Source organism: Canis lupus, chromosome 30, assembly GCF_003254725.2.
Source record: "Canis lupus dingo isolate Sandy chromosome 30, ASM325472v2, whole genome shotgun sequence".
Lineage (NCBI taxonomy): Eukaryota > Metazoa > Chordata > Mammalia > Carnivora > Canidae > Canis > Canis lupus.
Genome location: NC_064272.1, coordinates 22,584,865 through 22,598,795, shown reverse-complemented (window position 1 = coordinate 22,598,795; position 13,931 = coordinate 22,584,865). Strand labels below are relative to the sequence as shown.

The following is a 13,931-nucleotide window of genomic DNA, read 5'->3' as shown; positions in this document are numbered from 1 at the left end:
ATTTAGTGTCCACATCACATGAAAAACTAGGTTTAAAAATCACATTGAAAAAGACTGAAAATGAATGCTATGCTATAACTTACTATGTTAAAAATCTGAAATCAAATTTAATAAATGAAAAATTATAGCTATAATCATGTTGGAGAAACTCTACATAAACAATTAAATACAGGCACTGTCATATACAATGTCACCTTGTATTCTGTAGGAACATTTACTGTTTAACAATGTGTGGTTAAAACAGCCAATTCAGCACTAATTATTATGGAATTTATCGGTGGATGTTTATAGTATTTCCAAATAATAACTAGAGAAAGTCTATTTCTTTGTAAGACATATATCATTTATTGATACAAATGAGAACATGAGTCTTTTCATACTTTACCAGCTTTACTTGTTACTTCAATTTTCTTATCTGTAAAACTTAAAATTTAAAACTTGTCCATCTTATTTACTATACAAAAAAAAAAAGGTGGCAAAGTGCAGCATTCCAATCTTACACAAATAATGGATCAAATTCAGGATTTTTCAGAGGAGTCCACTTTTAAGAAGGCTGATGTAAAGTATACTATTTTACAAACTGCAAAAATGAGACTTAAACAAGCATGATATTTTCCTAGGTCATAAATTATATGCCATTGTAAGACATAGCTGTTTAATAAAGAATGAAATTCATTTTTTAATTAGGGCTGGGCATCTTATAATTTATATTCTAGGAGGCTGCAAAGCTAAAAGAGCAACTTTATAAGTAGCATGTGGAAAAATTTTATACAATAAAAAGGGCAAAAAGCATTCATTACCATCTAAGTCTCTACGCCAAGAGGCAGCCTATACTTCCTTAAAACAAAAGTGCCAAAGATAAACAACATCTGGCACACTCTATACTTAAAAAACTTAGAAGAAAATTTTTGTGAGGCTTTTTTAGAACCCAACTCTTCACAACTAATAAATATAGTATCTTTTGAATAAAAGCCACACTCTATTAGACCAGGAGAACTGCTCCTATCAGTTTGGAGCTCATCAATCTATTTTGGATTAATTACTAGCAGACGATGTTGCTATTTAGTTTCGGGGCAGTTTATACTTCCTATGTGAATAGAAATGTTTCTTTTCTTTTTTTTTAATTAGAGAGAAGGGGAGAGGGGCAGAGGGAAAAGGAGAGAGAATTGTAAGCGGGCTCCATGCCCTGCGAGGAGCATGACACAGGGTTCAATTTTACAACCCTGAGATCATGACCTGTACTGCAATCAAGAGTTAGCTGCTTAACTGACTGAACCACTTTTATATTTTTATCTCATCATTTGGCTGCCACTACACAATTACCTACATCATGTTGTATTCAAAATCATGAATTGAGATTCATAGTTCACTTTTGAGGGGTTGCAAAATCTAATAGTTAAGAGAGTAAGATGGCTGGATTCAAATTTCAGCTCCTAATTTCAGCAGTTCCAAATAACAGCAGCTATGTGAACCTGGGCAAGTTACTTTTAACCTCTGAGCTTCAGTTACCTAAGATGTAAAAAGGGGTTAATATCTCTTAGAGTTATTGAAATAAAGATAATACATGAAAAATGTTCGGGGCAGTGCCTGACAGAGAGTGACAATAAATTCTAGCCATTATTACTATGTTTATATTAAATTCTGTGGCAAAATATTATAGATAGCTTGATACTGTTTTGTAGAATGCTGATTTCATGAAGTATCTAAGCAGCTTAAGATACTGAGGTGGGTATAGATAATCTCCAAAGTCCTTTCGACTCTGAGATTTTATGAATAACTGCAACGCCAAGGAAGAGTGGCTGACTGAGAAATAACAATGAAGAATGGAATAATAGGGGCACTTGAGGCTCAGTCAGTTAGGCGTCTGCCTTTGGTTCAGGTCATGATCTCAGGGTCCTGGGATCCAGCCCTGTGTTGGGCTCTCTGGTCGGGAGGAAACCTTTTTCTCCCTCTCCCACTCCCCTTGCTTGTGTTCTCTCTCTGCCAAATAAATAAATAAAATCTTAAAAAAAAAAAGAGAATGGAATAATAATCTACTAAGTGGTATTCAAATAGGAAATGAGTAGGCGTGCCTGGGTACCAAGCCTTGGCTAAGTTGCTTAGCTTCCTCGGTCTTGATTCCTCATCTGTAACAGGAGGTTAATATTACAACATCACAACATTTTTGTGAAGATATATACTTGGCATGGAGGAGATAACAGTATCTATCACTACCATAATCAAAATGAAAATGAAGAAAATAGAAGTTTTCATTTCTGGAAAACTTGAGTTTTTATACCCCCACCCCAATTCCTAGTGAATCAACAGTTTATTTTCTCCCTGAACTTTTAGTAACAGTATATTGGTCCATATTAGCATCTTATGTCATGGTATGTGCTCACATAGATACTAACAACATATTTCTCTAGGGTGAACTGATACATCTAGCCTCAAATGAATGTTCCTACTCTAACTCATGTGGTGGGAAATAAAGGTGAAGATGGAGAAAAGATGCTTTACAATTTATCATTTCTTTCTTTTTAAAATTTTGTTTATTTATTCATGAGAGACACAGAGATAGGCAGAGATATAGGCAGAGGGAGAAGCAAGCTCCCTGTGGGGAGCCCGATGTGGGACTGGATCCCAGGACCCCGGGATCATGCCCTGATCCACTGAGCCAACCAGGTGCCCACAATTTATCATTTAATATTAAACAGTATACTGTTCTAAACCATCTGGGCTTACTTTATTACACATACTAAATAACCTATAATGCTGAGAGGCGGGTACATTTAGTTAGAGCTCTCTATGCCAAACATGACCATCATTGCCCTTTTCTATACTCAAGCATACTCTAGGCCCAGGGATGAGGGCTACTTCACAAAAATCTAGGTGTGACAGAAGGTAGATCTATAAATTGGAGGCAGTCAACAAATATTTGTGGAATAGATAATTATGACATACTTTCTTTTAGTGGGCTATATTTATTTCAGAAACCGGCCTACCCTTGGTATAGACATCCTGTACCACTTCAATTTTCTTGTGTAAAGAATTCCTTGTTAGGGATCACCAAAAATTCTCACATTTAAATATTGTTGGATAAGGTGCTAGTGTGTACACCTGAGGCTTGCTGTAAGCAGCAATACAAAACAGACTAGCCTGGTGAGGCTATATATAAGGCATAAAAGAAGGAAGCTAAGGAAAATGAGGGTTCAAAACTTAATAGATACTGAATTTCTTTTTGAGGTGATGCTTTGGAACGAGAACAGAGATGATGGCTGCACAGCGTTGTGAATATATGAAATATCACTGAATTGCACATTTTATATGATTGATTTTACCTCAAATTTTAAAAAAAATGGGGCGTAGAAGAACAAATATACAAAGAACACTGGACACAGAGTCAGAAAATCTTAAATTTTATCTTTGGTAAGCCATCTACTAATTATAAGAATGTGTCCTCTTGACCCTCATTTTATGTTAAATCTAGTATTACATCTACTGACCAGCAGGGCTGTTGGACCAACAAGATGAGAAAGTATATAAAACCACATTGTAAACTGTTCAGCATTATATCAATCTTAGTAAAAAATAAGGTGTGAATATTACCACATGCTATTTTTATTATAATAGGAAAAATTAGTCCCATTTTCCACTATTTAGTTCCTCTTATGGTGACCAAACAAGACTATTAAAGTGATTGTTTATCAAATATCTGATACATTTTTATGCAGATAAGCTCTAATATCAATATCATACCTAAGAAACCAAATTTCTACTAAATAAGAGTGCAGCCAGAAGACTAAGAGGTTAAAAAAAAATCTGGAAGATAGGATTTGTTGTACAACACACTTACCAAGTGCTGCAGAGTCATGGAGTGGTCTTCTCCTGGAACTTGTGGCAGAGAATGAGTAGTATGGTGTTCCAGGTTTTCCTGAAGAAGACAGCTGTGCGGGGCTTCCAAGCCCTAAATCTTGTCTCAGGAGACTAGACTATAAAACAGAGCCAAGGAAACAAGTTATCTTCCCACTGATACTAATCCAAACCTGAAAATATCATCACTTCTTAATCAGATAGTTATTCAGAAGATGCTAGTACCTTCAATAATGTTTTGAATTCAGATTCATATAATTTTTTGAGTTCTATTACACCATTGGTTTAAACCTACATTTTCTTTTTTCCTATCTTCATGTTGCCTGCTTTCTAGTAATTGTTCGGATCTATACAACCTTAAGGTTAAAAGATACTTTAGTTACTATGTGGTTTTACCCTTTAGTCATCAAGAATATTTTTGAAAAACGGCCACCAAGTCTTTGCTTGAATGCTTTCATGACCATACAAGGCGGTCAATTCTGTTCTTTTTTCCTTTTCTTTTTTCTTTTAGGATAGCTTTATTTGGGACAGCCCTGGTGGCGCAGCGGTTTAGCGCCACCTGCAGCCCGGGGTGTGATCCTGGAGACCCAGGATTGAGTCCCGTGTCGGGCTCCTTGCATGGAGCCTGCCTCTCTCTCTCTCTATGAATAAATAAATAAAATCTTAAAAAAAAAAAAAAAAAAGGATAGCTTTATTTATTTGAAGACTGCCAATATTGTCAAGACTAGCCATTCCTGTTTTCTTCAACTGTGTCTCATGGCACGGGTTTGAAAGTAATCCTCAGCATCTCTGACATAAAACCTCTAAAACCTCTGGATTTATTATCAGTTTGTCAAAGTGTCTTGTAAAATAGAATGGATGACAATGCCCCAGATGTGGCCTGATTAGTGCAGAGTCATTTTCAACACTGCACTTAAATAACCCATTTGTGCTAGCTCATATTAAGAGGTTAGGAGTGATTACATGCTGTTACTTTTTACTGCATATGTTGCTATTAAGTCCTGGCCCTCCAACAGTTTCCTTGTGTTTTTTTGGTCCCAAGTACAACAGTTAATATTTACCTGATAAAATTCATCTTGTTATATTTTATCCATTATAATCATTCATTTCTGCTTTTTTAAGATTCTGAGTCTGTCAACCAATGCATTTGCTAGCTTTTCTAGTATTGGGGCATAAAAAATGGTATTAAAAAACCCCAAAGACATTAGGATGACAAGGCTGAGGAGATCTCTATGGTATGCTACAATAACATAAGACTTTGTCAAGTGCTTCACTGAGATCCAGAGATTCAGCAGCCCTGACCTACTAAACCAGTGACCCTAAGATAAAGCTAATGAAGTCATTTTGGCAGATTTTGGTTTTAAGTTTTCTGTCAGCTGAGGGAAAAAGACCTCAACTGGAAAGGGTGCTGGAGAGTTGAAAGGATGCTCTCAGGTGAAAAGACCTGTGATTCCTCTGATACATAGACTATCCTCCTATTCCATATTTAATGCCTGCCATCACCATACTCTGAGTAGCTGTCCTTTTAGCTACTGATTATCACAGAGGTACTGAGAAAAAACCTCAGCTGTGGTCTGAATGAGTCAGTAGAACTTTGTAACACCAGTCACAGTCGCCCACTTCCTGCCTCCATTCTAATAATCAAGAAAAACTCTCAGTTTATCACACTACTTAATGATTTTAAGTAATTTTGGTTGTTTCAGCTTAAAAAAAAATGAGCTAGAATTCACAAAACATACAATTAACCATTTCAAAGTTTCCAATCAGTGACATCTGGTACATTCACAATGTTATGTGACCATCATCATGTAGTTAATAGAACATTTTCATCACCTCCAAAGGAAACCCCTAACCCATTAAACAGTTAACTTCCATTCTTTCCCTCCTCTAGTCTTTACAACAATGAATCTGCTATCTCTATGAATTTACCTACTCTGAATATTTTATATAATTTGGAACCGTATGTAATGACCTTTCACTTCGTATGTTTTCTGAAATACATCCATGCTGTAGTTTGTATCACTACTTCATTCCTTGTTAGGGCTGAGTAATATTCCATTGCATAGATATACTACAGCTTGTATATCCATTCATTCATTCATTCATTGATGGGACATTTTGGTTGTTTCTAGATTTGGACTGTTGTGAATAGTGTTGCTATGAACATTTGTGTATGGGTATTTGAGTATTTGTTTTGAATTCTTTTGAGGAATACTTAGGAGAATTGCTGGGTCATGTGGTGATTCTATGTTTAACTTTTTTTTTTTTAAGATTTTATTTATTCATGAGAGACACACACACACACACACACAGAGAGAGAGAGAGAGAGAGAGAGAGAGAGAGAGAGAGGCAGAGATGCAGGCAGAGGGAGAAGGCTCCATGCAGGGAGCCCAATGTGGGACTTGATCCCAGGACTCCAGGATCACGCCCTGGGCCAAAGGCAGGTGCTAAACCGCTGAACCACCCAGGGGTCCCTATGTTTAACTTTTTAAGGAACTTCCAAACTGTTTTCGTTTTTTTTTTTAATATCTATTTTTTATTTTTTAAAAGATTTTATTTATTCATTCATGAGAGACACACAGAGAGAGAGAGAGAGAGAGAGAAAGAGAGAGAGAGAGAGAGAGAGAGAGAGAGGCAGAGACACAGGCAGAGGGAGAAGCAGGCTCCATGCAGGGAGCCCGACGTGGGACTCGATCCTGGGTCTCCAGGATCACACCCTGGGCTGAAGGCAGCGCTAAACCGCTGAGCCACCTGGGCTGCCCTTAAGGAAATTCCAAACTGTTTTCGATAATGGCTGTGCCATTTTACATTCCCACCAGAAATGTATGAGGATTCTAATTATATCCTTATGAACACTTGTTACTTTTAATTTTTTTTTTTTTTAATTATAGGCATCCTTGTGGGTGTTAAGTATCTTACTGTGGTTTTGATTCACATTTCTCTAATGATTAATGATGCGGAGTATCTCTTCATGGGCTTGAAGGCCTTTTTGGTGTATCTTCTTTAGAAAAATATCAATTCAAGTACTTTGACCATTTTTGAATTGGGTTATGTTTCTACTGTTATATTGTAAGAATTTTAATACATCATGTTTTGAATACTAGACACTATCAGACATATGACTTGCCTGTCCCATTTTGTAGGCTGTCTTTTCACTTCTTAATGTTCTTGGATAAACACAAATTTTTAATTTTGATGAAGTCTAATTTACCGTATATTTTTCTTTTGTTGTGCTTTTGATGTCATATCTAAGAATCTACTCCCAAAGCCAAGGTAATGAAGATTTACTCTTATATCTTCTAAGAGTATACAGTTTTGGCTCTTACCTATATCATTGATGCACTGAGTTAATTTTTGTATATGGTAGAAGGTAGGGTCCAACTTTATTCTTTTGAATGTGGATATCCAGTTAGCTAGCACCATTTGTTGAAAAGAATAGTATCTTCTTATTCAGTGGTCTTGGCATCCTTTGTTGAAAATCAATTGCTTATGAATACTTGGGTTTATTTCTGGACTCTCAATTCTATCCCTTTTGCCTATGTGTCTGCCTTATGCCAGTTCTATACTGTAGCTTTGTAGTAAAGTTTTGATATTGAAGAGTGTGTACTCCAATTTACTCTTCTTCGATATTGTTTTGGCTATGTGGGGTTCTTTGAAATTATACATAACTTTGAGAATCAGCTTTTCCATTTCTGTAAGAAGATACCATTGGAATTTTGATAGGGATTACACTGAATCTGTAGATTGCTTTCAGTAGTTTTGCTATCTTAAATATATTAAGTTTTCTGACTCCTAGAACACTGAATATTTTCCCACTTATTTAGGTCTTCTTTAATTTCTTTCAGCACGCTCTATAGTTTCTAGTATATGTTATATGTCTTACACTTTGTAGTTATATTCCAAGGTATTTTACTCTTTTGGATGCTAAATGGAGTTGGTGACTTATTTTTGGTTTGTTCATTATTAGTGTATAGAAATACAACTAGTTTTTGTGTATTAATTTTGAACTTGCAACTATGGTAAATTCATTTATTAGCTCATATAGTTTTATTGTGGATTCTGTATATGTAAGATCACACCATCTGCAAATAGGTAAAGTTTTAATTCTTTCGTTCCAATTTAGATGCCTTCATTTCTTTTTCTTGCCTACTTGCTCTGGTTAGAACTTATAGTAAAATATTTGGGGTGCCTGGGTGGCTCAGTTGGTTGAGTGTCTGACTCTTAATTTTGGCATAGGTCATGATCTCAGAGTTGTGAGGTCATGCCCCATGTCATACTCCAAGCTGGGCATGGAGCCTGCTTAAGAGTCTTCCTGTCTGCTCCTCCCCCACTGCTCATGTTCTCTTAAAAAAAAAAACAAAAAACAAACAGAAAAACTCGTAAAATGTTCAATGTTAAGTGGTGAAAGTAGACATCCTTGTCTTGTTCTCACTTTTTTTTTTTAAGTAATCTCTATGCCCAACATAGGGCTCAAAGTCCCAATTCTGAGAAAAAGAGTCACATGTTCTGACTGAGATAGCCAGATGCGCACCATTTCATTCTCAATCTTAGTGGGTAAGGCTTTCATTGTTTTAGCATTGTGCATGACATCAGACATTAGTTTTTCACAAATAACCTTTATCAAGTAGAAGAAGTTTCCTCCTTGTCCTAACTTGTGTTTTTATCATGAAAGGGTGTTGGATTTTTTCAGATGCTTTTTTTCTGCACTGATTAAGATGATCAGATGATTTTCTCCTTTTATTCTATAAATAAATTACAATGATCACTTCTCTTATGTTGAACTACCCTTGTACTCTTGAGATAAAACCTACTTGGTCATGCTGTATATTCCTTTTTATAAACTGCCGGATTTAGCTTGCTACTATTTTGTAAAGGATTTTTACATTAACATACAAAAAGAGAAAAAAAAATACATACAAAAAAGATATAGATCTGTAGCTTCCTTTTTCCTGGGATATTGGGGTCTGGTTTGTATTCAGGGTAATGCTGGCCTCACAGAATGAATGTTGGAGAAGGAATGGTGTTTAATTCTTCTTTAAATGACTCGTAGAATTCATTAGTGAAGTTATCTGTATCTAGACTTCTCTTTTTTGGAAGAGTTTTTATTACTGATTCAATCTCTTGTTTTAGCTGTTTAGATTTTTCTATCTCTTTTTTGAGTCAGTTTTCAGGGTGTGTATGTTTCTAGGACTTTCTCCATTTCACCTAAGTTGTCTAATTTGTTAGCATTCAATTATTCATAGCATTCCTTTATAATTTTTTTTTATCTTTGTAAGGTTGGTAAGTTATATTCCCTATTTTCATTTCTATTTTAGTGATTGGACTCCCTTTTTTTTTAGTCAATTTAGCTGAAGGTCAATTTTTGATCTTTTCAAAGAACCAACTTTTGATTTTGTTGATTCTATTGTTTTTTTCTATTCTCTATTTTTAAAAATTTCTGCTCTAATCTTTATTATTTCCTTCCTTCTGTTGGCTTTCAGTTTGGTCTGCTCTTCTTTTTTTAGGTCCTTATGGTACAAAGTTAGGCTACTGATTTGAGATCTTTTCTGATGCAGGCATTTACAACTTTAAATTTTCCTCTGATCACAGTTTTTACTGCATATAATGTTTTGCTATACTATCTTTTCATTTTCTTTTGATATTTCAGTTTTTTAAAAAGGGCCTATTCAACAATGCTGGAGCACATATGAAGTAATCAATGTACTAAACCAAAGATCATTATATCTTTCAGAAATGATCATGAAAACTCATACTCATCAAAAGGTAAATTATTCTTTGAACAGAGTTGGTATCTTCCTTTATAAAGGAGAAAAGTGAGGAAAAGATGATTTCAAACACGAGTATATATATATATAATATATATATATATATAAAGACTACACAGTACCAATTATTTAGTGTTTACTGCACAAATTCCAACAGATATGAAGTTCATCAGGTTGGAAAATGAAGGTGTGATTATTAGACACAAAGGAGAAGCAGTCCCCTTTAAGATAATAGTCTCCAGAAGAAATGTCAAAATTGAGAAAATATACGTAACACATATATTATTTCTATAACAAACCATTGGCATGGAATCTCCTGATTTTGTTATTTGTGTGAGTAGTGTGACCCAGGAATCATCAAGTCTTCTACATGACACTGAAATTTCCATTGTCACTCCTGCTTTGTCTTTCTTTTTTGCCCATGCTAGGCACACTCAACATACCTCAAATAGCAATCAGAATATGGTTCATAGTATGCTAGATGGAACCTATTACCAACATGTTTGAGGGCAGGAGTCATGTACCTTGAAATTTTTCCCTAAACATCACTAGTCTTTCACTAAGATGTTCCTTGCTCAGTGTAAAACTTATTTTCAGGATGCTGAAAATGCTTTGAGGCATCTGCTGTATTTCTTTCATTATGTGCATTTTCATGTAGAAGGCACAAAAGAAACTGACCATTTTACACATATATACAAACACCGACAGGAGAAGGGCATTCATAGGTCTCTTAACAGTGCTCCTTACAACATTTCCCCAGCACATAAATTCTCATGGGCAAATAAGATGATGATTTACATTAGAAGTCAACAACCAAGACCTGTGGGTTAACTGGGCCCGTTTCTGAAAATACTTTTATTGGAACATAGTCTCACTCATTCATTTATGTATTGGCTATGACTGTTTTCATGCTACAGTAAGAGGTGAGTAGTTGGCAATGGAGAATGTAAGGTGAGCAAAGCTTAAATATTTACTATGTAGCCCCTTTTGGAAAATGTTTATTAACTCCTCTTATATAATGTTTTGGTGGAGGGACAAAGGACTAAGTTTGCAGAATGGTGAAGTTTGCAGAATGGTGAATAATAATATGCACAATAAAGACAGAAAAAACTTTCAGATGAGTAAAATGTAGCCAGTGAATTATTTCTTCAAAGAAGTAAAATATAATAAAGACTAATAGAGGCATAAAATAATCTAAATGGTGAATAGGAATATACATTCTTATATTCTTTTTTTTAATACAAGGTTAATATTTTTTATTAAGAAGTCACTACAAGGGCAGCCCAGGTGGCTCAGCGGTTTAGTGCTGCCTTTGGCCCGGGGCCTGATCCTGGGGACCCAGGATTGAGTCCCATGTTGGGCTTCCTGCATGGAGCCTGTTTCCCCCCTGCCTGTGTCTCTGCCTCTCTCTCTCTCTTTCTCTCTCTCTCTCTCTGTCTCTCATGGATAAATAAATAAAATCTTTAAAAAAAAAGTCACTTCAAGCTTTGGCTAGGAAGGAGACTTGAAGGAATGAGGACAACTGGAAGAACATTCCACATTATCATCTGTTATCTGTGTTTTCCCAGTATAGGCATAGTCAAGGAATGCCTTCACCGCTTTGGAGGACAGACTGGTGATGGTGATGCTCACACCGTCTCTCTCTCTCATGTTTACCTCAAACATAGCCCTGAAAAAGTCACTGCACGCTGCTAAGACACAGCGATGACATGGGATTGTTTCATCTTTCATGATGATTTCGAAATTGTAAGAGACATTTTGTTCTCTAAAATTCTGCAGTATGCTTTAGATTTTCTGTCCATGATCTTCGGACACAAAGAAGTTGTTTTTCTTCCAGGATTGAAGTCCATTACGTGAGTTTTGTTGATTGAAATGATATGAATTATCCATAGCCAATTCCTTTTGTTCTTAGAACTGCAATTGCCACATTCTTATATTCTTAAGAGTAAGCAGAATGTCTATAAAAACATTGATGTCCTACAAACAGCGTGGGCTTTGGAATTAGCTACCCTTAGTTCAAATCCCAACTGTATGATCCTGGGCAAATTTTCTAACATTAGTGCATTATTTTCCTTTTGTATAAAGGACATATTACTAATTCACTCAAAGGGTTACTAGAAGTAAATAAGGGTTAAGTACAAGTGAGTTTCACAGTTTTAGGCCCCAGTGAAAATAAAAAACTCAATTTCATTTTTTTCTTTCCCCATAGACCAGCATATTGTAAGGATCACAAAGAATGAAAAACGAGGTGAATGACATTTTATACTGTTTCCTGGGCACAAACTCTATCCTAAGTCAGGAAACCCTGTCTGCCCTGAATCTAAGCTGGCTGAGTTACAACTCCCAATGGCTATGGTAAGAAAGGATGTTGGAAATCAGAAAGAGAATGGACAGGTCCCTAGAGAGAGAGGGTTGACAATTAGAGGCTAAATCCAAAGAGAAGTGTGACAGATTCAAAACTGCATCAATCTAGATCAAGAATAAATAGAAAAATGGCAACTTATTCTGAAAATGATTCAGCAGATGTGTGTTTATTTTTGTGTATAAAACTCATACACAGAGTGAAAGAAAAGGAATATGTATGCACAAATGTGGTGAAATATTGATGATACTTCATTAAGAGCATACGGACGTTCACTGTATTTTTCTTGTACCTTTTCTATGGGTTTCTAAGTTTTCAAAATAAAAAGTTGGAGAAAATCAGAATAAATATCAAGAATCGACTAGCATATTTACAAATGTACCATCTCAGTGAATATTTACTGCAATCTTATTATTATACAAATTATGTTATAAAGATAACAAGTAGTAGAATACTAATTTGAATCTAGGTCTGTTTAAGAGGCTCTTTCTTCAATATAAAGAAGACTTCTATGATAGTCCAGGAACCTAGTTACCATTTATAAGACTGTTAACTTTAAAAAATAGAAGTGACCTATAAATGACTTTGTAGATTACAACCCTAAAGCTGTATTATCTATAGAATACATACTGGTAGGTTTTGCATATATGCATGAAATAAAGGAAGAAAAAGAACAAATGTTTTTAGGAGAAAGTTTATTTGTTATCAATTTTAGTGTTGGTAAACACCACTGATATCTACTTACTATAGATAAATATGGAGATATGATTAGGAAACATTCTGTATTCTTGTTTAGTGAATATTAATGGCAAGAACCCCCACAGAAGATGTTCTTCACTTAGCTGTCCTACTCATAGAAATAACCACGTCTCCCTCTTAGGTTTGCATGATGATTTATATGAGTAGGGAAAGCATATGTAGAAGAAATTGTTTCTTTTTAAGAACACATCTTAACTCCATTAACTAAAATGAATTGTTCAGTACTATAAGAAGCACTAAAGAAGTTTAAGACAATGTTTTCTCCACTAGGACTTGATAATCTAGGAAATAATACCCATGAAACTAATGGAAAATGGCTTAAAAAAATTAAGGTCTAAACTATATGAAGCCTATTTTGATATTCTACCACTAATAAAGTCATGTATTTTTTCTTTTATTTGATTCTTTAAACATTTTGGTAACACTAAAGCACATATAATAAACTATTTAATTTTTTCCCCTAAAATAAAATTACACATCAGCTCATATTATTGATTTTCCTGTCTGCTTAAAAACAAATGAGAAGCATTATTGATTACCACTGATCTTGTCCTGGAGGTATCTCAAGCAAAAAGAATACACAATCCCAGAGGATATGGCACTAGGCAAAGCAGTTTTATTCTGCCGAGCTGTCTTATTCAAGGCAGAATTAGTTTTCTGAAATGACGGAGCACTAAATTTCTTAATAAGGCTTAGAAAAGAATCTTTTTAGTGGTCCTCTAGAACCTCAACTGAGAAAAGTGTATCTAATTACTGAAGAATAATCGATGAAAGTTCATCCCCGGAACACTAATATAATCTAGATTATCATAATGAAAACTTTACAGTAAGTTCATTTTATTTTTTATATATACTTATTATTCTAAAAATTGCACTTTAAATTTCGTTTGGAGGGAGAATGAACCACTGGGTGGCTCAGTGGTTGAGCCCCTGCCTTTGGCCCAGGGCGTGATCCTGGAGTCCCAGGATCGAGTCCCACATTGGGCTCCCTGCATGGAGCCTGCTTCTCTCTATGCCTATGTCTCTGTGTCTCTCATGAATAAATAGAAAAATCTTTAAATAAATAAATAAATAAATAAATAATTTTGTATGCAAACCTTTAGCATATAAATAAAAATCCTCATTTTGTATGGAATTTTAGTAGTCTATGTGATATATATATATAAACATATATATATGTCTATGTGATATAT

The 13,931-nt window shown here is 35.1% G+C and overlaps 1 protein-coding gene across 9 annotated transcripts in view; it reads right to left on the bottom strand.

The window, feature by feature from the left end:
* TCF12 (transcription factor 12) overlaps window positions 1-13,931 on the bottom strand; it is a 367,303-nt gene that overhangs the window by 81,182 nt on the left and 272,190 nt on the right. For all 9 annotated transcript variants that reach the window (XM_025472675.3, XM_025472677.3, XM_025472678.3 and 6 more), the window contains one exon: window positions 3,836-3,971. In XM_025472675.3, the coding sequence (XP_025328460.1) occupies window positions 3,836-3,971 (136 nt within the window). The remainder of the gene's footprint in view (window positions 1-3,835; window positions 3,972-13,931) is intronic.